Genomic DNA, 25,013 nt, shown 5'->3' with positions numbered 1-25,013 from the left:
TGCTCAACTGAAATAGATAAAATTAAAATACGTGAGACTGGCGTCCCCCGCTTACCGGCGGGATCCGCCTGAATACGTTCGCCTACTCACCTGTCGGTTCCTTTGTTTCCGATATCGAGCGTCACTTGAACGGTTAGGCTGAACCGTTGAACTGGACAAAAGTCCAACTTATATACACAAAGATAACGATCTAATTGGATTTCTGGAACACCCGATCAGCACGTTATGAATAATACACCGCCTACTTACCGCTAGTTAAAATAAATTTAAAAAATGTCTTGAAAGGTCACGAATGTTTTTACACTGAAGGAGAATTTCGGGTTACGGTGGCTTTTTCGGTACCACCGACCGTACGGGGGGGGGGGGCTCAAAACTCAACTGTGACTTGAAATAATGATTACCCATCTATTAGCCGAGCATTTAAGTTACAACCGCGCCCCACCTCAAACGAGAGAGTATCGGCGAGAGACGCAGAGTTTTTTCTGGCGCGAAACAGATTTTCACCATTTTTGATCTATTTTCACTAGTTTTTATAAATTTTTTTGCCAACTTTCGAGAGAAAATTATGGAAAATAGGTCAAAAACTGTGAAAATTTTTCTCGCGCCACAACAAAACTCTGCGTCTCTCGCCAATACTCTCTCGTTTGCGGCGGAGCGCAGTTGTAAGAAGGGGTGGGCTGCTAATATCTGGCGGCACCTTTTTTTGGTAATTTTTCAGATTGAAAAGTTTTGATTTTTCAGTTTTTTCAGACTTTCGATTTTAGTTTTTGGGTTTAAAAATTCCATTTTTATATGACTACGTAGAGGAAAATGAGGACTGTGGAGAAATATGGCATTGGAATGAATGATAGGGATGTTGGAGTCTATATGTTTGTCCGTACGTTTGTTGGGATCGTGTTGTCTTCTGATAGTAGTGTTATACCAATTTTTAGAAGAGTATTTGGGCTGACAAAAGTCATAATGGATCATAATACTTTAGTTGGCAGGTTTTCGGTACCATCGAGTGGAGAAGCCATCGTTTTGTGTATCGAATTTTACAGTTTAGAAATGGGAGCCATTCATCTCTAGGTGTTACTCTCGTGAGTAGAATACTGTCTTGGATATTGAGGCATCGAATGACATGCTCCATTATCGTTTTCGATTCCGCAATAACTATGATGTTATCAATGTAACGGTGGCACAGAAGTGGTTTATGAACATTGGTTTGAATGGTATCCATGTAGACTGCCCATAACAAGGCCTCGTTTTTGATTATAGAAGGTACAGTACCGGACAAAAAGCTATCAACTTTTGCTTTTGTCAGTTGAAATTTTCCAACTTTGAGAGAGTGTTGCAGTATTACTGATTGTCTCACAAAATAACTCATTATGGGATCAAACAGACCAAGAATAGAACTCCATTTTTGTAGTTGACAACTTTTTTGCACGAGCACTCCCTAGCATGTTACATCTCGACAAAGTAATTTCTCCCTCAAATCGACCGATTTCAGTTCAAAAATAGGGCGATTTTTGAGCTGTCGCCTAAAAATGACGATAACTTTCTAGGGAGTGTCCGTTCAAAAAAGTTGTCAACTACAAAAATGGAGTTTTAGTCTTGGTTTCTTTGATCCCATAAAAAGTTATTTTGTGGAACAATCAGTGATACTGCAACACTCTCTTAAAGTTGGACATTTTCAACTGAAAAAGACAATTGATACCTTTTTGTCCGGCACTGTACCTGTGAACTGAAAGCTGTTTAACCTATGACAAGCCTCGAGAAGCTGGTTAAGGTGTCCTGGTGACACTCTCTTCCATTCGATTTCCCTGCCATGTCTACGAAGCTTCTTCGTAACAGCCTCCAAGGCTGATTTGTTGTTGATATTCGTGTGAGTGCCCGCCACGTCAATACAATGGATCTTTCCCTTGGCTTTCATTCTATGTAAATCGGTAAGCAGTTGTACCGTATTTTTAAAGTGTGCACCAACAAAGTTAGTAAGTTGAGCTATAAAGATATACAGTGCTGGCCATAAAGAATGCGACACTTGCAGTTTTTAGTTGAAAATGACCAACTGTGACACGGCCTCCCTGAAAGTCTCACAATATTGATTGTTTATAAACTATACAGGTCATAAATAGAATTTCATTTTTGCAGTTGATAACATTTTTGCACGAGCACATCCTAAGAAGTTATCAATCTTTTTCAGTGCCAAATGATGAAATTTCTGAAGTTGTATACATTGACTGGCTGTAACGTCTTATGATGTGCTCGTACAAAAATGTTATCAACTGCAAAAATGAAGTTCTTATTTATGACCTGTATAGTCCATAAACAATCAATATTGTGAGGTCGAATTTATAGACCGTTTGAAAGCGGCGTCTTCAAAGACTTCCCATGTGAAACAATTTATCCGACATTTTATATCCATTTTTTCTGACCTCTCTGTGTTTCTCCTTTAAACTTATCCCCTCCCATCAAAACCATCTGCTCTTTCCATTAGACCATCTGTTTCCCCCTCCTACAGTCTTGACCCCTCTCGGCTCACTATTAGAGAGTCTCCAACATTTCCCATAATGAGATTCCCTTCGATATTCACAATTGCTCTGCTGGTTTCCATATATTCTGGCAACAATTTCAAAGAGAATCCGTTCTCCAAACCTGATATCAACTTTATCATTCCTCCGTCACCATCACAATTTCTCCTATTTGGTCTCTATTTCATTATTATGGCTGTTAAATTTCTATATGCGCAAGAACATGATGAAGAGCCGGGTAGAGAGAGGACGGTGCAGAGATGGACAACAATTTCTATTGTTTTTGGAATGATTGTCTCGATTTATATCTGTTGCCTGCCGTATTTAGTGGATTTCAGGTCTACGGTACGTACTGTGGGATATCTATTTAGCTAGTGGCAGATATAAACTTTAGAAGTTGAGGGGAGCCAACGAGAGCGCTCTTCCCAAGTTGGACCGTCTGTATCTCTAAAAGGGGCGGAGCTATCAAAAAGTTGTTAACTAGTAAAATGTGTAGAATTTCAAGTTCTACATTTTACTAGTAAACAAGTTTTTGATTGGAGCAAATCCTAAGGAGGTGCGGGCGGTTGAAGAGAGACATAGAGAAACGAGAGCGCTCTAGCCTCTCTGCGTCTCTCCCAGAAACTTCAACCGCCCGTATCTCCTCAGGATTTGGTGCTATCAAAAAAGTGTCTATTACAAAATTGTGCAGAATTTTGAGCTCTACATCTTACCAGTAACAAAATTTACATATAGATACTTTCAGACCTTCTCCTGCATCTTTTACTTCACCCTGATATTCTTCACCGTTTTGTACGGATTGATGACAACTGAATATATAATAATTAAAGTCTATTATGATCTTTGGATCTTCCCAGTGGCCCTTCTAGCCCTTCTTTCATGTATTTACGCAAGTTTGATTGTACCAAAAGTGAGTCTGTCTGTCTGTGTGTCCGGATGTCCATATCATCTAAAATTTCCAGAGTCTCCATTTCCACATCAGTGCATGTATCTGTTGTGTGTTGTTTGGAATCCATGAAATCGTGTCGATATGGAAACATGGATTGAACAAGAGGATGTGGGACTGTATATATGAGGACTGGAAAGCTAAAAATGGACCTGTTCAACCAGTTATTTTTTTGAAATAAATACATCTTTTTGGATTTGACTGAAACATGTTGAAACTGGCAGGCAGAAGAGCCAGGCAACCTTCCAAGAGACATCACTTTATTTTGTAATATAAAAAGTTCTGTTTTCGCGAAAAATCAACAAAAAACAGGCAGAAAAGACATTAAATCGCTTTTAAATCGCCTCATAAAATGGCTAAATCGCTTAAAATCGCTTTTGTTGAAAATCGGATGATTTCCTGCCTATTTAAATCTATTTAGAGCTATTTATCTGGAAAAAAATTGAATTTCCCATCAAAAAACCGATTTCAGCCAATTCTAGCCGATCTTAGACGGGTTTCAACCAATTTCAGACGATTTTCCCTCATTTTCAGCCGATTCCAGCCGATCTAAGCTGATTAGAGGTGTAAGAATCACTACCACTTTTCACCAATGTCTCCTTCTCTTATTGTTTGATTTTCGACCAGTCCTCGTGTACTCTCCACTGAATGACCGGACGGACCATCTGCCTCCTCCTCCTATTCTTGGCAGTAGCTGTGCACCACTCCAATATATTGATCCATATGGTGTTCCCACAATGCGATTCCCCTCAATTTCCTATTTCGCTCTGATACTATTCCTTATGCTTTGCAACAACTTTAGTGAAGATCCGTTCGCCAAACCAGAAATCGACTTGACGATTCTCTCGGATCCACAGACCTTTCTAATCGTTCCCTTTCTCTTAATCGCAATTCTTAAATTCTCATTTTCAATGAAACATGAAAATGAGCCGGGTAGAGAGAAGGTGGTGCAGAGATGGGCGACATTTTCTATTTTCATTGGAATGACCGCGACGATTTATATGTGTGCGTTGCCGTATTTTGTGGATCCCATGTCTGTGGTAAGTTGTAGGGGTGTCGTAGGTCAAGTCACGTTCTACCATTTTTTAGTTTAAAATTTTTTGATAGAAGCAAACGCTTAAAAGTTACGAGCGTTTGAAGTAAAGGGTGGGAGACGCAGAGAAACGAGAGCGTCTCGGTGTCTGCGTCTTCCACCCTGAACTTCAACAGCCCGTATCTCCCGACGTTTTACTCCAATCAAAAAGTTCTCAACTACAAAAATGTGCAGGATTTTAAGCTCTACATTTTAGCAACAAGAAAATTTACATATTGATACTTCCAGAGCTTCTCCCGCATCTGTTCCTATTCCCTAATATTCTTCACCATCTTCATCCCACTTCTGACAACTGAATATTTAATAGTCTATGTCTATTACGATCTTTGGATTTTCCCAGTCGCTCTTCTAGCCCTCCTTTCATGTATTTACGCAAGTTTGATAGTACCCAAGGTTTGTCTGTCTGTCTGTGTGTCCGGATGTCCATATCATCAGTATTTCCAGAGTCTCCATGTCCAAACCAGTGCATGTATTTGCTGTGTGTTATTTGGAATCCATGAAATCGTGTCGATATGGAAACATGGGTTGAACAAGATGATGTGGACCTGCATATATGAAGAATGGGAAGCTGAAAATGGACCTGTTCAACCAGTTATTTCTTTCAAATAAATACATCTTTTTTATATTATTTTTAGTGAAACATGTTGAATCTTGCAGGCAAACGAGGTGACAACCTTCCAAGAGCCATAACTCTTCAGGGATAGCTTCTATCAAAACGTAGACAAGTACTAAAGAGCATAAAATTTTGTACATTTTATTAGTTGGTCACTTTTTGATAGCTCTGCACCCCGAGACGCAGACAACGAGAGCACTCTCGTTTCTCTGCGTCTCTTCCTCCAACTTAAAACGCTCATATCTCACGACCTTTTACTTTTATCAAAAAGTTGTCAACTAATAAAATGTATAGAATTTCAAGCTCTATATTTTACTGGTCACAAATTGTTGGATACCATTACCTCTCGCAGAGATACAGCGCAAGTGTTTGCCACATGAGGTTCTATTGTGGTGTAGACGGGTTTGCGAAAGTACCATCTGCTAGAGGTCAAAAACGGCCCCTCTCCTGACATTACCCTCATCTGTTTCCCCCTACACTCCCCATACAGTCTTGAGCCTCCTTTCTCCGACGACTCGATTCCCCAAAAATGAGAAGTTTCTCCCTATTCGCGTTTTCAGTCTTGTTTCAATTCGCACTACCCAACACTTTCTACGAGGATCCGTTCGCTCAGCCAGACGTCAATGTTCTTTTCAACTGGACCTGGTTTCAAGCAATTCCGGCGCTTATATTTTACGCGTTATTCCTGCGAAATGGGTTGAGAGTGGTGGATGAAGAGTTGACCGCCGAGAAGTCGACAAGAATCCGTTGGCATATGACAGGAGTTGTGTGTTTCGCTGTTCTTCACTCGATTCTCTATGTTGTCCTGGTCTACAACGTGGACGCAGTGTCTGTGGTAAGGGGATTTTGAATTCCATAGATCCTGAAGATGTTAAGTTTTCGAATCTGTTTGGAGGCTCTGCCCACTTTTAAGGTCGGGGTGGTTAGATAGAGAAGGTCAGGGGCTATATTTTTGTAGTTGACAAGTTTTTGATTGGAATAATTCCTGAGGAAATACAGGCGGTTGAATGCTCTGGAAAAAAGGAGAGACGCAGAGAAACGAGAGTGCTCTAGGCGTCTGCGCCTCTTCTCCACCCCTCTCTAACTTCAACCACCCGTATCTCCTCAGGGTTCGCTCCAATCAAAAAGTTGTCAACTAGTAAAATGTAGCGCTTTAAATTTTACACATTTTTGTTGTTAACCATTTTTCGATAACACCAACCATTCTTGAGATACAAGCCCAAAAACACAAGGAGAGACCCAGACAGCAAGAGCAACTTCTGTTTCTTCAACCGCCCGTATCTCCTCAGGGTTAAAAGATATCAAAAAATTGTCAACTAGTTAAATGTGCAGAATTTCCAGCTCTACATTTCATCAGTTGACTATTTTTTGCTATTTCAGACGTACCGCCTCATCACCCTCCTCTCCCTTCTTGCTTCCTCTGTGCTCTGGGGACTTCTGATGGTTGACTACATGGCAATTTTTACCGAATATGACATTTGGTTCTTCCCAATGGCCCTATGTACCCTTATTTCATGTCTTTGTATGACGATGATCGTTCCAAAGGTTGGTGTCTGTGTGTCCGGATGTCCCATATTCAAAATCATTCCAGAGTTTCCATCCTCTATTCTACACACTGATTTGTAACTGCTTCTTTGGAATCTATGAATTGGTGTTGATGTGGAGATATGGGTTAAAGAAATATACGCTTTCGGAGGATGTTAGTTTAATGGAACTTGTATGTTTGATTTATTGTGTTTGACTTTTAATTAAATGTAATTAAATAAATCTCAAAAATACTTTATGACATTTGTGAAAATATAAAGTCGTGGATAACGAATAGTAGGTATATCTCAAAAAGGAGCGGTTCTAGCAAAAAGTTGTCAACTAGTAATATATAGTGCTTGAAATTCTGCATATTTTACGAGTTCACAACTTTTTGATAAGAGCAAACCCTAAGGAGATATACCCGTTTAAAGACACGGGGTGAGAGACATAGACACAGACAGCTAGAGCGCTCTCGTTTCTCTGCGTATATTCTCAACTTCAACCGCCCGTATCTCTTGACTCTCTGCTCCTATCAAAAAACTGTCAACTGGTAAATTGTGAAGAAATTAAAGCTCTACATTTTACTAGTTGACAATTTTTTGATTGGAGCGAACCCTGAGGAGATGCGGACGGTAGAAGTTGGAGAGACTCAGAGAAGCGAGACACTCTAGATGTCTGCGTCTAATTTGCGCTTAGGGATTACGAATAGAAAGGCCTCGGCGGTGGACGCTGAGAATGGTGATATCCATCATAAATTTGATTAACAGCCATCAAATACAATTCGAGTAGACCAACGAATATCATCAACACCCAACATATGTATTGACTGTAGTAACACTGCAAAAATATATCTCAATTTTGCTTGAAAATTGTCTAAAAACCTCTTGATATTTAACCAGTGGCATGATAAAAAACATCGTGCATAAGAATGTTGGGAAGAATATCCAAGTGTAGTAGATAGTACACGTGAATAGGTATGGAAACGCGAAATAGCCGAGAAGTACTGCCAGTAGAACTTGTGACACAGTGGTTATGAGGTATCTGGTCTGGAATTTCAGGGTTTTTTGAAAGAAAATAAGTCAGGGATTCTTATAATGCTGAAATCTCGATTTCAGACCTTCGTAGTGTTTTTAGTGCTGGCCGAGTGGTTACGGTTCCAAGGTACCGGTGGTTCGATTCCTCATGCGAGATTTTTCTTTTGTTTTTTGTTAAAATGATTAAAATTAGTCTGGAAATGATAAAAATGCAAAAACAATTCTGAAAAATCTAAAATTTTTCCAATTTTTATCGACAATTTATTATTCTCAAAAAATAAGTGTTAATGCTCATTTTAATGTGAAAACTTCTTAAAACCCGCTTTTTTTAGTGTTTCGTCACATTTTTGACTCGCTTTTGCGGTTTTGGAGTGATTCTAGTGGTGCCGCAGTGGTTAAGGTAGACCTGTGGTTCCGTGGTACCAGGTTTCGAGCCCACATGCGAGATTTTTACTTTCTTTTTTGTAAAAATGACTTTAAATAGGTTGAAAACTCAAACTGCCAAAAAAACCAGAAAAACCAAAATTTTCCAAAAAAAAATTATTTTTCTTAAAAAATAAATGTAAATGCTTAATTTTATGTGCGGTACAGGAATAAAGATAGGGTATTTTCTGCAAAGGAATTGATTTAGCTGACCCGTGGGCCCAAAATTACAGTTTTGCGGGTTCCCCCCGAAAATTTGAATAAAAACTTGCACAACCAACCTCCGAATCGGGAGAATGCAAAAAAGTCAGTGATATCCCGAGAATTGCTTGAAACACGCCATAACCAATCACAAAATACATGGGTCTTTTCATATTCGGAAGACGCTGGGGCACATCTGGCGCGCCTATCGCAATCCAACCTCTGACAAGTCCGACAACAAATGTGATGCCAAGAAGAGCAAATTGATGCCAAGAGTGTTCTTCGAGGATCTTGTCTTCAGAGCCTTCGGGAGCATTAGAGAACTTGTTGGGTTGGATGAATTGGATAAGAGATATGATGGCGAATAAGGAAATAAATAGGAGCATTTGTAGGGGGGAGAGGAAGGGAGGAGACCAATCGATTGGTGTGGTGGATAGTGGTGGTGTGGTGAAAGAGTGGCAGATGGTATAGCACCCTCTCTGCGTCTCTTACCTTCTAACAGTTTTCTCATAGCTCCAGGATATACGTGAGGTTGAAGTGGAGCAGACACCACAGTTCCATAGAATTCCGGCTTTGTTGCATCACTTCTTTTCGTCTCTCCAACTTCTACCACCCGTATCCCATCAGGATTTGCTCTTATCAAAAAGTTGCTCACTACAAAAATGTAGAACTTGAAATTCTACACATTTTACCAGTTGACAACATTTTGATAGCTCCACCCCTTTTTGAGATACATCAATTAGATAACAAGTTTTTATTTATATCATTTTCAATAAATTTTCAATAAAAATTGAGCATTCTGAACAGTCCAATTCAAATTCAATAATACAATTAAAAATGCACAAAACAATAGAAAGATATATAAACATGATGTCATCAGAATTGAGAATTGAGATTTTGTAAAGGGGGCGGGGCCATAAGGAGGGGGACAAAGGCACAAAAAGGTTTAAGGCAGTGTATACAGTATACGGTCATTGGTATAAAATTCTAGACGCATGTCTCACTTTTCCGGCGGATTCTCGAGGAGAGGAAGTCGTTCGATGGGTAGGCGCTTCTGCAAATTCGGACATCCGGACACACAGACACACAGACACTCACCTCTGTCCAAGCTCTGGCATACTCTCAGCGATGACTGGCTTCTCGTCAAGATAGCTGGCGGCTCGGAATCCGGAAATCGGGGTTTGTGGTGGGTCGATCTGACTGGGGTGCCTTTGCGCGCGTTTCTACTTATCTGCGCAAACCGCCCATCTGCTCGACAGCTGTCTGGTTCTTTTTGACCTCACTGACCCCTCCTCCCTTCTTCTTCCCTTCAACGTTCTCCCCAACAAATCTCATATTTCCCTCCCCCATGCAATATCTTGCCCCATTTTTCTACTTTTTCTCAAATGTCGCCGTTCTCGCGCCCAACACCTATACACCCTCCCCACCCAAAACTGCTGTTGGATACGAATTCGGACAGACCTTCTCCTACTATCAACTTGTATTCTTGGCAATAATGGTTTCAATGGGAATAACTCGATGTTTGATGACAATAGAGAAAGAGGATACACCAGAGAGAAGAGTCCGTCCGAAGAGACATATGACGTTTTGTCTCGTTTTTGGAATTGGATGTGCAGTCGTGCAGTTGGCAATGCTCTTTTGGTTTGAGCCCCCGTCGCAGGTTGAATATTTTTTGTTATATACATACTCTACACCTCAAAAAAACAACTGGAAAAGTACGTGGCCATAAAGAATGCGACAACTTGAAAATTGAAAAAAAAAACTTCTGATGTTTTAAAATAATTATTGGTAGCATTAGGTGATTTTCCATCTAATTTACAAAAAACAAAAGAAAAAACTCGCATGTGGGCTTGAACCCCGGTACCTCGGAACCCTAGACACCCGTCTACCTTTACCACAGGGGCACCACTAGAATCGCTCAAAATCCGCAAAAAAAGTCAAAAACCCTGAAAAGGGTTGATTTTAAAAGGTTTTCATTTCAAAATGACAATTTACAGTCATTTTTAGAGAAAAGAAATTTTTCAAAATTAAAAAAAAAACTTTTTTTTTTGGAAAATTGAAATTTTTTGAGTTTTCCGAATAACTTAATTTCAGATCCGCTACACGATCAGCACCTTACTGGAATTTTTACAAGTCTTGGTGTTCACATGGTTCGGAATGGAGTACTGTATGACGTGTTCTGTTGAATATAATTGGCTAATTATCCCAACTATAATTACGTGCTCATTGACATATTATGGATTCAAAAGGATTGGTCGAGTTGTAAGGGAATTTTCAAAAAAATCTTAATTTTAATATGTAATTAATTTTCAGGAATACTACAGTCTATATCTCATCTGGAATATGTGCATATTCTCTGGACTACTCGAGTTATGGCTCATGTGGCGGAATGGTGTAGTGAATAGCTTCATTTATGATATTTCCATGGATAATATTAGGAATAGTGATGAAGATGATGACGAACGGCGTATTAATTGTTCTAAATTTGATTTTTAGTTGTGAATTATTATAATACTCCAGGAGATACTTATAAACTTTCATTATTGACTTCGTTTTCGTTTTCCTGATTCAAAAGGCTTCGACATTTTTTTGTGCATTTTTAATTGTATTCGTGAATTCGACTGCTCAGAAGGCTCTCAATTTTTATTGAAAATGAAATAAATAAAAATATCAAATCGCTGTATTTCAAAAAGGGGTTATTAAGAAGTAAATTGTGCAGAATTTTGAGCTCTACATTTTACTAGTTAACAACTTTTTGATAGGAGCAAACCCTGAGGAGATATATGGTTTTGAAGTTTGAGGGAATTAGAGAGCTAGAAAGAGAAGGGGGAAAGAGCGGCAGATGGCATATCCCCTCTCGGTTCTTTGTGTCTCTTATCCTTTTGACAGTTTTTTGACCACCTGAGGAGATACGGATAGGTTGAAGTTGAACGAAGACTAGAGTTCCATGAAATTCCGGCTTCTCCAACTTCCACCACCCGTATCCTATCAGGATCTGTTCCTATCCAAAAGTTGTCAAATACAAAAATGTAGAGCCTAAAATTCTGCACATTTTACTAGTTGACAGTTTTTAGATAGGAGTGAATCGTCGGGAGATACGGGCGGTTGAAGTTTCTAGAAGAGACGCAGAGAAGCTAGAGCGCTCTCGTTTTCAATCTTCCACTGCCCGTATCTCCTCAGGGTTTGCTCGTATCAAAAATGTGTTAACTAACAAAATATGCAGAATTTCCAGCTCTACATTTTACTCGTTGACAACTTTTTGATTGGAGCAAACCCTGAGGAGATACGGGCAGTGGAAGTTGGAGAGAAGAAGAGAAGCTAGACAATCTAGATGTCAGCGTCTCTCTATGCAACGGAGCCGGAATTTGAGAAGATATACCATCTGCCACTCTCTCCCCCTTTCCTTATTGCTCCCACCACCAGCACACACCACCACACCATTCAATCGATTCCTCCTCCCCCCGTCTATCCAAATGTTCCTCTCCTTCCCCTTTTTCACTATAGCAGCTCTCGAGCAGTTCATCGTCCCCAACAAATTCTCCATTGCACCCGAAGGGTCAAAAGAAAAATTCATACAAGAATATTCGTGGCATCAATTTGTCCTTCTCGCCCTCACAATTGCTGTCGGATTTGCCAGAGGTGTTCCTGCTACAGACGCGCCAGACGAGCCCCAGCGTCTTTCGAATGTGAAGAAGCCGATGTATTTTGTGATTGGTTATGGTATCTTGCAAGCGATTCTCGGGATATCGCTGACTTTTTTGTATTCTCCCGATTCGGAGGTTTGTGGTTTTCAACTCAGGGGTTTGCTCCTATCAAAAAGTGGTCAACTAGTAAAATTTAGAGCTTAAAATTCTGCACGTTTTACTTTTTGACAGTATTTTGATAGCATCAAAACCTGAGGAGATACGGGCGGTTGAAGTTGAGAAGAGAGGCAGAGAAGCTAGAGCACTCTCGCTTCTCTGCGCCTCTCTTGCAGAAACTTCAACCGCCCATATTTCCTCAGGGTTTGCTCCTATCAAAAAGTTGTCAACTACAAAAATGTAGAGTTTGAAATTTTGCACATTTTACCAGTTGACAACGTTTTGCTAGCTCCGCCCCTTTTTGAGATAAAGCGATTTTTATTTCATTTAGAACCATCCAATTTCAGACAAGATACCTCATAACCACTGTTTCCCAAATTCTACTGGTAATGCTTCTCAGCTACTACGCTGCACCAATGTTTTTTACGTGTACTATGTGGTACACTTGGATTATATTTCCAGCTATCATATGTATGATTGGTGGTTGTAAGGCACTCTTCGCACATCAACTAGATGTGAGTTTGGGGATGTGCTACCTCTAATAAGAACTGATTGGATCAAAAAATTGTCAACTAGTAAAATGTGCAAAATTTCAAGCTCTACATTTTTGTAGTTGGAAGTTTTTTGATTGGAGCAAACCCTGAGGAGATACGGGCGGTGGAAGCTTAAAAGAGAGAGTAGAGAGACGTAGACGCCTAGGCTCTCTCGTTTATCTGCGTCTCCTCTCTCTCCTCTCTCTCAGAAACTTCAACCGCCCGTATCTCCTCAGGGTTAAGCGCTATCAAAAAACTGTCAATTGCAAATATGTAGCCCTTGACTTTCTCCATCTAACCAACCTCCTACGTATCAGTTCTCATTACGGGTAGCACCCAAAGTTTTTAGAGAATTTCAGAGAATTTCAGACTATAAAGTCAATATAAATTTGCAGTGTTACAAAACTCTATTCATATTTTGGATAATGATGATATTCTTTGGTCTACTCGACATGTATCTGATGGCTGTTAATCACATTTACGATGGTTGTTTTCATTTTCAACATCGAGCACCCACTCCTCGTTATCCAGAATGGTTAATGTATCGCCCACCTCATCCGATACCTACTGTTCGTTATTAACTTTCAAGACGCATATCTCCTCAGGGTTTGCTCCTACTAAAGAATCGTCAACTTCAAAAATGTAGAGCTTAAAATTCTTCACATTTTACCAGTTGACAACATTTTGATAGCACTACACCCTGAAGAGATACAGGCGGTGGAAGTTTCAGGGAGAGACTGAGAGGCGCAAGGAAACGAGAGTTCTCTAACTGTCGGCGTCTCTTCAAAACTTTCACCGCCCGTATATCCTTGGGTTTTTTTCCTATCAAAAAGTTGTCAACTACAAAAATGATCTACATAAAATTCTGCACATTTTACCAGTTGACAACATTTTGCTAGCTCCACCCCTTTTTGAGATACAACGATTTGATAACGAGTTTTTATTTATATCATTTTCAATAAATTTTCAATAAAAATTGAGCATTCTGAGCAGTCGAATTCAAATTCAATAATACAATTTAAAAATGCACAAAACAATAGAAAGATATATAAACATGATGTCATCAGAATTGGGAATTGAGATTTTGTAAAGGGGGCGGGGCCATAAGGAGGGGAGACAAAGGCACAAAAGGGTTTAAGGCAGTGTATATAGTATACGGTCATAGGTACAAAGTTCTAGACGCATGTCTCACTTTTCCGGCGGATTCTCGAGGAGAGGAAGTCGTTCGATGGGTAGGCGCCTCTGAAATTCGGACATCCGGACACACAGACACACAGACACTCACCTCTGTCCAAGCTCTGGCATACTCTCAGCGATGACTGGCTTCTCGTCAAGATAGCTGGCGGCTCGGAATCCGGAAACCGGGGTTTGTGGTGGGTACATCAGGGGGGCATCGAATTCAATCGATCTGCAGTTTTCGAATCTGTTGGATAGGTTTTGTTAGGCTCCGCCCACTTTTATACCCCTGGGTGGTGGGTTGGTTAGATAGAGAAGATCAAGAACTGTATTTTTGCAGTTGACAGTTTTTTGATAGCGCTTGACCCTGAGGAGATATGGGCGGTTGAAGTTTCAGGGAGAGACGGAGAGACCCAGAGAAACGAGAGCGTCTAGGCGTCTGCGTCTCTCCTCGTCTTTTAAGGCTCGTATCTCGAGAACGGGCGGTGCTATCAAAAAACTTTCAACTACAGAAATGTAGTGCTCAAAATTCTGAACATTTTTATAGTTGAAAGTTTTTTGATAACGTTTATCCCTGAGGAGATACGGGCGGTGGAAGTTTCCTGGAGAGACGCTGAGAAACGAGAGCGTCTAGGTGTCTGCGTCTCTCATCACTTTTAACCACCCGTAACTCCTCAGGATTTGCTCCAATCAAAAAACTTTCAACTACAAAAATGTAGAGCTCAATTTGATCTACACTCTGAATATGCTACTCACCGCCCAATATTCGTCACATTAGTCCTGCTCGATCGTTGAATACTGAAACCATCGGAATCCTTCGCCGAAGCGAACGAGAAGTATGTGAAGAGCATGGCAATCAAAAATGAGATCAAATGACAGAAACAGGCGGCCATTTCGAGGAAGAACGCAGTGCCGACACGTTGTTCGTAGGTTCCCACGATTCCCTTGATGAATCGGTTGTCAGCACGATGAGAGTAGAAGAAGAAGATTCCTTCGGCAATCGCGGAGAGCAGGGCTGGAAAATGGGACAAACTGATACACAGACAGACGAAAAATTTCATAAATTCTACCATACAGTCCGTGTGAGTCTCTCGGTGTCAGTTTATCCGGATTTCCAGGACAAACCGAGACACAGACAGACAACGACTTCAGAGCAACTGGCTAACAAACTTTTGAATTGACTGTCTATCTGTCTGTCGGTGTATCGGTTCGTCAGGATGTCTAGCGGTCTGTCTGTGTGTTTGTGTATCCAGGTGTCCGGATATCCACAAATCTCAATTTCGGGACAAACCGACACAGATACAGACATCCAATGACTTGACACCGGTTCATCAGCATTCCGTGGAGCTATCTATCTGTCTGTCTGTGCATCTGTCTGTCCGGATGTCTATATCTTTCTGACAGACAGACACTTTTCCGATTTTTGTCAGTTTTCTGTTTTCGTCCGACTTTCCCATCAAAAAACCGGATTTTCAAGATTTTTTCTGCAAATTCTTTTTCCACTGATGACTCATATCCTCTTCACCCCTTTTACTCATATTATACCCCTCCAATACCCCTTAATATCCAAAAACCCAAAAAAAAAACAAAAAACTACAGTATGACTCACTCGTCAACAGTGTAATAATGGTGAAGAATAGTGAGAGGGATGAGTGACAGCAAGCGCATGCGCCGATGAACGTGGATAATCCGGTGGTGAGGAGGGCGAATCCGAGCAGGATCATGGTAGATGTGTGCCATCCTGAAAATACAAAAAAAATTAGGCCACGCCCCTTTTTGAATCACGAAAAACGGGCGGGAATGGAGGAAGTTGGGTTTGAAATCACTTTTTGAAGGTGGTAACAAAAAACGCGTCGGAGGCGCCCCAGCCATTACCAGTTTTTGGTAACGGGGTACCTGGAACCCTATACTACATCAATACACCAATCTTTAAAAGCTGCTGGCTAGCTGGAGCGCCTTTGACGCGTTTTTTGACTAGGAAGAGTCTTCTTAGCCAAATTTTCCCGCCTGGCGCGCCTCTGACGCTTTCTTACCATAGAATTTGTGCCGATTGACCTCTCCAACTGGACTGTTATCATCCTCCAACTCGAAAGTTCCCGAATACTTGTCATAATCGAATTTGTAGACGCAGTGGAGGGGTTCGGTGACGGTGGCGTATCTGGAAAAGGGGGAATTTTTGGGTTGTAACTCTGAATATCGAAGAGCAATTTGAAAATGTTTAGTTGGTACGTGTAGAGCTTAAAATTTGGAGTATTATGATAGTTGTAAACTTTTTGATAGCACCGCCCGTTGTTGAGGTACAAGCTTTTGGTTTTTTGACTCTCTTCTTTTAAACTTCGATATCCCGTATCTCCCTAGGGGGCGGAGCTATCAAAAAGTTGTCAACTAGTAAAATGTAGAGCTGAAAATTCTACACATTTTATATGTTGACAACTTTTTGATTGGAGCAAACCCTGAAGAGATACAAACGATCAAAGGTGACGAGAGACGCAGAGAAACGAGGGCGTCTAGGCGTCTGAGTCTCTTCAAAACTTTAATCGCCAGTATCTCCCCCGCGTTTGCTCCTATCGAAAAGTTGTTAATTAACAAAATACTCCAAATTTCCAGCTCTACATTTTTCTAGTTGACAATTTTTTGAAAGCTTTGCCCGTTTTTGAGATACAACAGTTACTCACCTCTGCAAAATATGATTGCCATCTCTAGAGTGTCTTGTACAGTCCAGCCATAGTCCGTGCTCGTGGATGGATCCATATTCTCGCAGATTCACAATTTGCCAGGATGGTGTCAAAATGGCGGCGATGGATAGGCCGGCGGCGACAAATGAGAAGAGGAGGGAGAGGAAGAGCGACCCCTTCCGGCCGATGTCGTTGGCGTCTGACATTTGGCGGCGCTGGAAGAAAAGAGAGGTTTTTTAGGGAATGGGTGTTGGAGTATGGGGAGAAGTGAAGGTTGTAAGCGTGCTCTATTGATAATCCAAGATTTTGTGTTAATTTGAGAGAAACAGCACAGTTTTGGAGAAAGTCACAGTCTAGTGATCAGGAGAGCTCTCTAGGTATTAAAAATGCTACAAATTCTTCAGTAGCAATTGTTTCTATTCCAAAAATCAGTTTTCTATCATAATTTTATAGCAAGTTAGAGAGATTAGCGGATAAAGCGCACACAAATTAAAATTCTTGCGAAATTATGTCATAAACTCATAAAACGTAAAAGTTTTGTCATTCTGAAAATATTAAAAGTTCTCGACTGTCAGTTAACAATGATTCTAAGCTAAAAATCAAGCTTCTGGCACAATTTTGAAAAAAAGTTATTTCATAGTGCTCGATACCAATCTTTTCCCTCTTTCTGATTGCTATAAGAGCGGGATAAAAAAGTCTAGATTATGTTTCATAGATTAATATCAAGAAGTTGAGTAATCTAGTATAAAAACCGTGTTTTTAGTTCAATTTCCAGCAAAGTTACAGCTCTTCATTGAAGGAAATGGGGTTTGGCGGGCTCTAGGCTATTCTGCGACGTTATTTCTTATAATAATGCTATAAAACCGGTCATGACAATCATTTAGAGCTTAAAATCGGCGTTTTAGCTAAAATTTGAAGAAAGTTAAGCGACCTCACAAATTTGGAAGTGCTCTCTACCACCCTCCTTCTGATCGCGGACATTGGCAATCTACCTCAGATTGTTATAAAGTTAAAGAACTTGTTGAATCAATCATTTTCATACAATTTTCAACTTTCTAGCTCAATTTTCAGTCAAGTTACTTCACACGTCTTTCCCCTCCCGCTCATCGCGGACATTGCGGTATGAAGAGCGGTGTAGTTCTCCGAGTGAGGTAACTTAAGGTTTTTTTTTTAAAATTCTGCATGTTAAAATTTTGCTGACAGTCATTTTAGTACAAAAACGGGGTCTCTAGCTTATTTCTGGACAAAGTTACGCGTGAGCGTAGAGAAAGTGCTCCCTGTAGGTCTATCCCCTCCCTCTGATTGCGGACATTGGCGCCTACACTAACAAAATTTAAACCTTATCTTGTGAAGCTACTCAAGGCAATGATTTTGAGCCAAATACCTGGTTTCTAGACCAATTTTTGACAAAGTTATGCAGGTTTGAAATATTTCAGATTTTCAGTATTCTAGCTAAATCTCCCAAGACCCAACCAAGAGATTATCAATAGAGCGCATTTACCACACACTCAGATCATTAAATCTTAAAAACGTCCATACATTTAGCATGATTCTCGACGGGAGGAACAACGAAGAAGAAAATAAATCAATAGTAGTTGTGAAAGTTGTGTGTGTTGGAAGAGGGAGTGTATGGCGGGGAACAAGTGGAATACCACAACTACTAAAAAAAGAGAAAACATACAAAATGGGCGGAGGGGGAAAAAGGTCATCCGGTTTCGGGGAAAGAGGAAAAAATATAGAAAGCGAAGAGGGGAGGTACTTGAATTAGTGAAACTATTAGGAGAGAGAGTCAGAGATCAGGAATCTTTGAAAGTTCAAGGTTTGAAACTTTTGGAATTTATGTACAAGTGTTTAGAAAGATTTTAAAAAAGATTTTGAATTGTTAGGGTTACAGAGTTTAAAGTTGAAATTCTTAGAATTTTCAATTGAAAATCGGATTTAGCTGATTTAGAAATGTCTGAAAGACAGTTTACAGCAACAAAAGATATTTAGCCTTAGCAAGATTTCAGTTAGTCAAGAAAGCTGACTTTTGACTCTACAGGACTGCTTTTTTGAGGAAAAACTAGTTTCGAGTCTAAAAATCTTATTCTCAACAATAAATTCTTAATTTCTATATGAATCTGCCTTTTTTTCAGTTTCAGACCAATTTTTGATCAGTATTAAAAATGGAAGCAATATGTTTTACGGTTAGAATATGTATCTGGGTTTAAAAAAGTTATATGATGAGGTAGGTCTTAAAATTGTCTATTAAATGATAGTAATATCGGAATTGTAACTTTGAAATGAAACGGAAAAAAAAGCTGGAATATCTAACAAAGAGAATGCTGAGCGATGTCAGTAAAACTGGGATTTCTGGGATTCCAAGTTTTCAGTTTTAAAAATCCTATTGATTGGTATAAAAATCAATGAAATAGGTTGAATATGAAAAAAAGTTATGAACCTACAAAAAAATCTTTAAATAATTTTGAAAATATTAAAAAGCTCAAAATTTTCTATCAAATGGTATTCGAACCGTTTTTATTCCAGTACACAGTCATTAGGCTTATAAGGAATAACTATATTGCAACTTTGCTTTCTTTAAAATAACAGACTTTGAACATGGTTCCACGGTTAAAAAATTAATTCTAATTAGTGCAAAATTCAATTTTCTATCGAATGATATAAAAATCATAGATGTGGGTCATGTTTTAACAAAATTGAAACTAATCAGAGTTATGTGGTAACAACGTCGTCTAAAAGTCTGTTTATGCACAAAATACATGATTCACACATATTCTTGAAGAGCTTAAAATTTCCTATCGATTGGTATGAAAATGATAAATCGTTATCAAATTCTCACAAACTTATGATCTCTTAAAGTTAAACCAAAATTCAGAAATTCAAATTCCAAGCTACTACTAACAACACGACTATAGCGGTTAGTGGTAATTGCACAGTCGAAAAACGGAGACAGAAGGAAAGGTGTACGGTTTTGATCGGTGGAATCGAAGGCTTTGAAGGCGTAGAAACGGGCGGTCCTTTTTCCAAAAATAGTGTGTGGGGATGAGAGAGTGGAGTGAAGAATCGGAGGACTTGTTGAAGGTCGAATCAGGAAATAGAAGAAGAATAAGATGAAGGAGGGACAGACATAGATATGCATCCATGCACTACGATAGAATGTTTGGGGTAGTAAAATTTAATCGATCGACAACTAGGAGGATACTAAAAAAGGGTTGGGGTGGACAAATAGACAGAAGCTAGGTGGCCTTGGAACATTGAAAAGTTGGTTTTTGGGGTTGTAAACCTATTTAGATAGGTTAGTCCTCGATGTCCGCGATCAGAGGGAGGGGAAAGACCTACGGAGAGCACTTTTTTGAAAAATTAAAAAAAAAAACCATTTTAAACAATCATAAATTTGTCAAAAAATGGTCTAGAAGCCAGATATTTGGCTCAAAATCATTGCCTTGAGTAGCTTTACAAGATAAGTTTTAAATTTTGTTAGTGGGCGCCAATGTCCGCAATCAGAGGGAGGGGAAAGACGTATTATAAATTCGCGACACTGCGCCGCATGGCTTTTGGCGCCTCTAATTTGTTCAAAATGGTCTCGAAGCGAAAAACATTATTTGCATTTATTTTTAGACCTGCAAAGCTCGAAAATAGGGTATTTGATCTTTTTCAACTACGAGACCATTCCGCGAAATTTCTAATAAATGGGATGCGCCTTTAAAGCCATGCGGCGCAGTGTTGTGAATTTATAATATGGAGAGCACTTTCTCTAGGAGGAAAGTTTGAAGAACCGTAACTTTGTCCAAAAATGAGCAAGAGATTCCGTTTTTGTACCAAAATGACCGTCAAGAACTGCTTTATAAGTATAACTTAACGAATCGTGAGCCACATTACTCGAGGGATTACGCCGCCCTGCCATCCGCAATGTCCGCGATCAAAAGGAGGGGGAAAGATTTACATCGAGCACTGGAGTAACTTTGCTCAAATTTGAGCTAGAAACCTGATTTTTGGTTTGAAATGACCGGAAAATTGACCAAAAGTCTTGAATTTCAATTTCGCGCTCTTAAAATTTGTCTAAACTCCACCCAAACAGCTTAGTCCGCAATGTCCGCTATCAAATGGAGAGCGACATCGGGTAGCGAGCAACTTCACTCAAAATTGAGCTACAAAGTTGGTATTTGACTCAAAATGACCACAAAACTACAAACTACAAAAAAAGTTAGCTATGTGTAAGAGTGCCAGGGAATCGTTTAGGAAAGGACCTTTGAATTTGTGTAACTATGTTGGAAAATGCGCTAGAAAACTGATTTTTAGCTTAAAATAACCAGGACTACAAGCACATATTACATTTTTATCATGTTTTTAGTTTAGATTATAAAAAAACTAAGTTTGAACATTTTTGCTGAAAAAATCGGCATCAATTAAGGCTACCACCGGAAAAAATAGGTCGGAACATAAATTTCTCAAGTTTGGAGGTGACAAAGCAACAATAGACCACACCAAGAAAATAAAATGAGAATTGAAGAAGGGGGAATGATGATAGCAGCAGCAACACACACGACGACTACCGAAAATAAGATTTATGACTTCACTCGCCAGGTACCCCCTATGGAGAAAAGACGACAGAATTAAGATGGTGGAAATGAAATTTGTCAATAAAAATAGGATAGTTGTGTAGATCAGAAAAAGGGCTATATTTTTGTAGTTGTGAACTTTTTGATAGCGGCAAACCCCGAGAAGATATGGGCGGTTGAAGTTTCCGGGGAGAGAGACTCTGACATCCAGACGCTCTAGCTTCTCTGCGTCTCCTCTCTCTCCTCTCTCCCAGAAACGTTGACCGCCCGTATCTCCTCAGGTTTTGATGCTATCAAAAAGTTGTCAACTAATAAAATGTGCAAAATTTCAATCTCTACATTTTTGTAATTGTCATATTTTTTGATTGGAGCAAACCTCGAGGAGATATGGGCGAATGGAGTTGAGCTGCTATATCTTTTCAGGGCTTGAAGCTATCAAAAAGTGGTCAACTACAAAAATGTAGCTCTTAACCTTTTCTATCCAACCAATACCAAATTGCATAGTTAAAAGTGGGCGAAGTCTAAAAAATCCATTTCAAAACATAATTTGAAACTTTTGGCTATCTCGACATCGCTGTAAACTGGAAAGTCGCTAATTAACAGAATTTTTGGCGCCGCCCACTTTTTAGATCCTAAACTTTTTTAAATAGGTATTAGCATGTCCGTTAGAACCATTTGCACAATTTTATGACGGATTTGTACAAAAATGTATAAGCCACCACCAAAAAGTACACCGGGTGGTCGGATGCAAATTGAGAACGAAAGGAGGAGGGGAAAAGTAACGTCGTCGCACAGTGTGTATAAATGTATGTGTATGTCGTTGTTAGAGGAGGCAATTCGGAAAGGAATCGGACGGACGGAGGGAACGGATGGATGCATGCCGACGGACAGTCCGTCCGCCCGGTAGAATGACGCATCGCCCCCCCCCCCCCCCCCCCCAGAGATTTCGATTATTGTCTCTGTTCGTTCCCCCCTTTGTCTGGTGGAATGGTATGTAGGTGAAATGTGAAAGTTGGAGATGGGAAATGGGTAGGAGGATGAACAGGTGTGTGAATAGGTGGGGATTTGAAATTGTGGACATCCGGATGGACAGAGGACATGACGGACAGACAGGGGGCAGCGAAATCTCAGTTAGTCTCAGCAAAAACTTAAAACTCAAGCTAGCAACGAGACATGTCTGTCTGTGTGTCTGTTTGCTGGCGGCTTGTCTGGGGTGCCTTTGACGCGTTTCGAAAAATTATATTCAAATGATCTTAAGTACTAACGTAAGGGGTAACAATTTTTTTTTGGACAGATGGGTTGTTGTCTTGGCTGGGGCGCCTTTGACGCGTTTCGATCTTTTTTTTCCAAATGTTAGGTTTAAGTAAGGGGCTAGCGCATGGATGCTACATAATGTGTGAAAAACATTTATTTTTTGGACATCTGGACCAACCAACTCACGGACAGAATGTTAAGCTATCAGGGTTACTAGAATCTCCTGGGCGGCTTTAACGCTATCCCAAAAACCGTATATATGTAAATTTAGGTCAGGGAAACCTAGGCCATCAAAAAAAAATGCTGAAAATTTTTCAAATTTTTTTTTCAAAAAAACGTGTTTTTATAGTCTATCCCACGGTTAAAATCAGAAAATCCAGATTTTTTGGATTTTTTTGAAATTTAATGAAGCGGAACTCTTCTCCCATCTATACTCTTTTATCTTTTTATTAAAATCTCTATAATTAATAATTTGTTGTTCACTTTGACACATCTTTTCATCATTTTGGAGGAGGGAAATAGAGGGAAGTCATGAACAATAAAATTTATTCGGGGCGGACGGAAGACACCCGGTGACGTCATGTTTATTGTTGGAAGGAAGATGAGGGAAGAAATGAAATTTTTGATTCGATTTCTGGTGTTTTCACCTTTAAATAGGTAAACAACATAAACTTAGACACTGACGGCGTGACTTGTTCTGAAAAAAACACGTCTTAACGTCAAAAAATCGGAAATGGGGGATTTAAAATTGTCCCAAATTCAATATTAATTGTCCCAGTGCTAATTTTAGTACTAAACACAAAGAGTTCTAGGTAGAACCTGCCTATCATCAAAAATTCGGGGCCTGTGAGAAATTGGGACTTCCTTTTGCAATTTTTTTAAAGGCCCCTATCTTTGCTTGTTTAGATGGTCAGTTTACACTAAAAAACACCTTTCTAGCGAGATTCTGAGCTAAATTACAACCCCTCAAAGTTAAGTGCTCGCTATCAGGTTTTCCCCTCCCTCTCATCACGGACATTGCCATCTAGGAGGGCGCTTTGTATTTATTAACAGTGAACCGTACGAAACTCGTCACGCTGATCATTTTGATACAAAAATCAAGTTTCTAGCTCAAATTCTGACAAAGTTACTCCATAGTCCTCTGTAGGTCTTTCACCTCCCTCTGACCGCGGACATTGCGGATGGAAGGGCGGCGTGATTCCCCGAGTGAAGTAACGTGCGATTTGTTCAGATATTCATGTTGAACTAACCCTGACGGTTTTTTTTGACCTAAAAATGAAGTCGATTGCTCAATTTTGAACAAAGTTACGCTTCTTCAAAGTTTCCCCCTAGAGAAAGTGCTCGCTAGCAGAGTTGCATGGAAGTAAACTCGGAAGTTAGACGGAAGTGAGTTTCATTTCGACAATATGAAACGAACTTCAAAAATATGAAGTTAATATGTTGTATTGATGGTATTACTACCCTTCGAGCATAAAAAATTCCGAAATTTTTCTTAACCCATACCAATAGACCTGAAAAAGTCTTCACTTCCGACTTCCGACTTCCGGGCTTCAAATTCGGCTGCTTTTTCGGGTCTACTGGTAGGGGATAAGAAAAATGTCGGAATTTTTTATGCTCAAAGGGTAGTAATACCTCAATACAATATATTAACTTCATATTTTTGAAGTTCGTTTCATATTGTCGAAATAAAACTCACTTCCGTCTAACTTCCGAGTTTACTTCCCAACAACTCAGCTCGCTAGCCGTCTTCCCCCCCCCCCCCCCTCTCTGATCGCGGACATAGCCAAAAATCGGGGAATGCGGGCGCAAAATTTGCTAGTATGCTTTTATATTGTTGTTGGCTGGCTTTTTACAATCATTTTTAACCAAAAACCAATTTTTTAGCACAATTCTGAGCAAAGTTACCCCAATAGTGTTCGCTAGCCATCTTTCCCCTCCCTCTGATCGCGGATATTGGCGCCAAGCGGTTGTACAATCACACAATTTAAACGTAATCATGTAAAGCTACACAAAGCAATGATTTTTAACTAAAAATCTGGTTTCTAGGACAATTTTGGATAAAGTTATGAGGGTTTGAAATTATGTAAAATTTTTCAAAAAAATAGTTTTTTTTCAATTTTTGCCTAAAATATAATCAATAACTGTTATAAAACAACAAACAATCTAAATAAAATAAAAATGAACCTTCCGATACCGCCCGTGACGAGAAGAGACCGTCCTTGAAATGCCCGTGGAGAGATCATATCGGTAGATGGGGAGGGTGGGAAAGAAGGGGACCCGAACAACATCCACTTACAATTCAATATAGAATATGTATGACCTTCGTCTAAAGGGGGGGGGGATAGAGAGAATAGTTTTAGGGACCACCGATGGGAGGGGGGAGTACAAGTAGCTATTAGGAACAGTACTGGTGCGGTAAACAGTCGTGGGGAAGAGAAGAGGATTAGCGGGGAACAATTAATGTGTATTGGTACGAGAAATCTCGGGAAAATTTGAGAAAATTGAAGGCTTTCGAAATTAGGCGCTTTGAGATCTGCTACAGTTATGAAACTTGGCATGTGAAAGATGGCTAAAATACCAGATTTCAAATTGGAAGCCATGCATTCGAGTTATTCTCAGAAAAACGTCAAAAAACCGTCAAAAAATGAGCAAAAAACGACCTGGCTGTA

At 39.8% G+C, this 25,013-nt stretch overlaps 6 protein-coding genes across 6 annotated transcripts; 4 read left to right on the top strand and 2 right to left on the bottom strand.

Annotated features, from left to right (window-relative positions):
* Positions 1-2,549: 2,549 nt before the first annotated feature.
* On the top strand, positions 2,550-5,158 carry GCK72_016105 (uncharacterized protein; the record flags this gene model as incomplete). The annotated part of the gene is made up of 6 exons (XM_053731325.1): positions 2,550-2,855; positions 3,256-3,420; positions 3,473-3,575; positions 3,991-4,496; positions 4,778-4,942; positions 4,994-5,158. 6 exons carry the CDS (start codon positions 2,550-2,552, stop codon positions 5,156-5,158), a joined length of 1,410 nt encoding a protein of 469 aa, XP_053586097.1.
* A 533-nt stretch (positions 5,159-5,691) lies between these two features.
* GCK72_016104 (uncharacterized protein) lies at positions 5,692-6,903 on the top strand (the record flags this gene model as incomplete). The annotated part of the gene is made up of 3 exons (XM_053731324.1): positions 5,692-5,997; positions 6,543-6,707; positions 6,754-6,903. The coding sequence occupies 3 exons, from the start codon at positions 5,692-5,694 to the stop codon at positions 6,901-6,903; spliced, it is 621 nt and encodes a 206-aa protein (XP_053586096.1).
* Positions 6,904-7,388: 485 nt separating this feature from the next.
* GCK72_016103 (uncharacterized protein) lies at positions 7,389-8,733 on the bottom strand (the record flags this gene model as incomplete). Its single annotated transcript, XM_053731323.1, has 3 exons — positions 7,389-7,526; positions 7,571-7,735; positions 8,428-8,733. 3 exons carry the CDS (start codon positions 8,731-8,733, stop codon positions 7,389-7,391), a joined length of 609 nt encoding a protein of 202 aa, XP_053586095.1.
* A 962-nt stretch (positions 8,734-9,695) lies between these two features.
* On the top strand, positions 9,696-10,843 carry GCK72_016102 (uncharacterized protein; the record flags this gene model as incomplete). Its single annotated transcript, XM_003094786.2, has 3 exons — positions 9,696-10,007; positions 10,442-10,609; positions 10,661-10,843. The coding sequence occupies 3 exons, from the start codon at positions 9,696-9,698 to the stop codon at positions 10,841-10,843; spliced, it is 663 nt and encodes a 220-aa protein (XP_003094834.2).
* A 977-nt stretch (positions 10,844-11,820) lies between these two features.
* GCK72_016101 (uncharacterized protein) lies at positions 11,821-13,261 on the top strand (the record flags this gene model as incomplete). Its single annotated transcript, XM_003094773.2, has 3 exons — positions 11,821-12,126; positions 12,495-12,662; positions 13,076-13,261. The coding sequence occupies 3 exons, from the start codon at positions 11,821-11,823 to the stop codon at positions 13,259-13,261; spliced, it is 660 nt and encodes a 219-aa protein (XP_003094821.2).
* Positions 13,262-13,855: 594 nt separating this feature from the next.
* GCK72_016100 (uncharacterized protein) lies at positions 13,856-16,737 on the bottom strand (the record flags this gene model as incomplete). Its single annotated transcript, XM_003094779.2, has 6 exons — positions 13,856-13,922; positions 13,966-14,088; positions 14,613-14,871; positions 15,466-15,597; positions 15,890-16,014; positions 16,532-16,737. The coding sequence occupies 6 exons, from the start codon at positions 16,735-16,737 to the stop codon at positions 13,856-13,858; spliced, it is 912 nt and encodes a 303-aa protein (XP_003094827.2).
* Between the last annotated feature and the right edge of the window lie 8,276 nt (positions 16,738-25,013).

Source organism: Caenorhabditis remanei, chromosome IV, assembly GCF_010183535.1.
Source record: "Caenorhabditis remanei strain PX506 chromosome IV, whole genome shotgun sequence".
Lineage (NCBI taxonomy): Eukaryota > Metazoa > Nematoda > Chromadorea > Rhabditida > Rhabditidae > Caenorhabditis > Caenorhabditis remanei.
The sequence above is the reverse complement of the archived record's forward strand: the minus strand, read 5'-3'. Positions and strand labels throughout refer to the sequence as shown.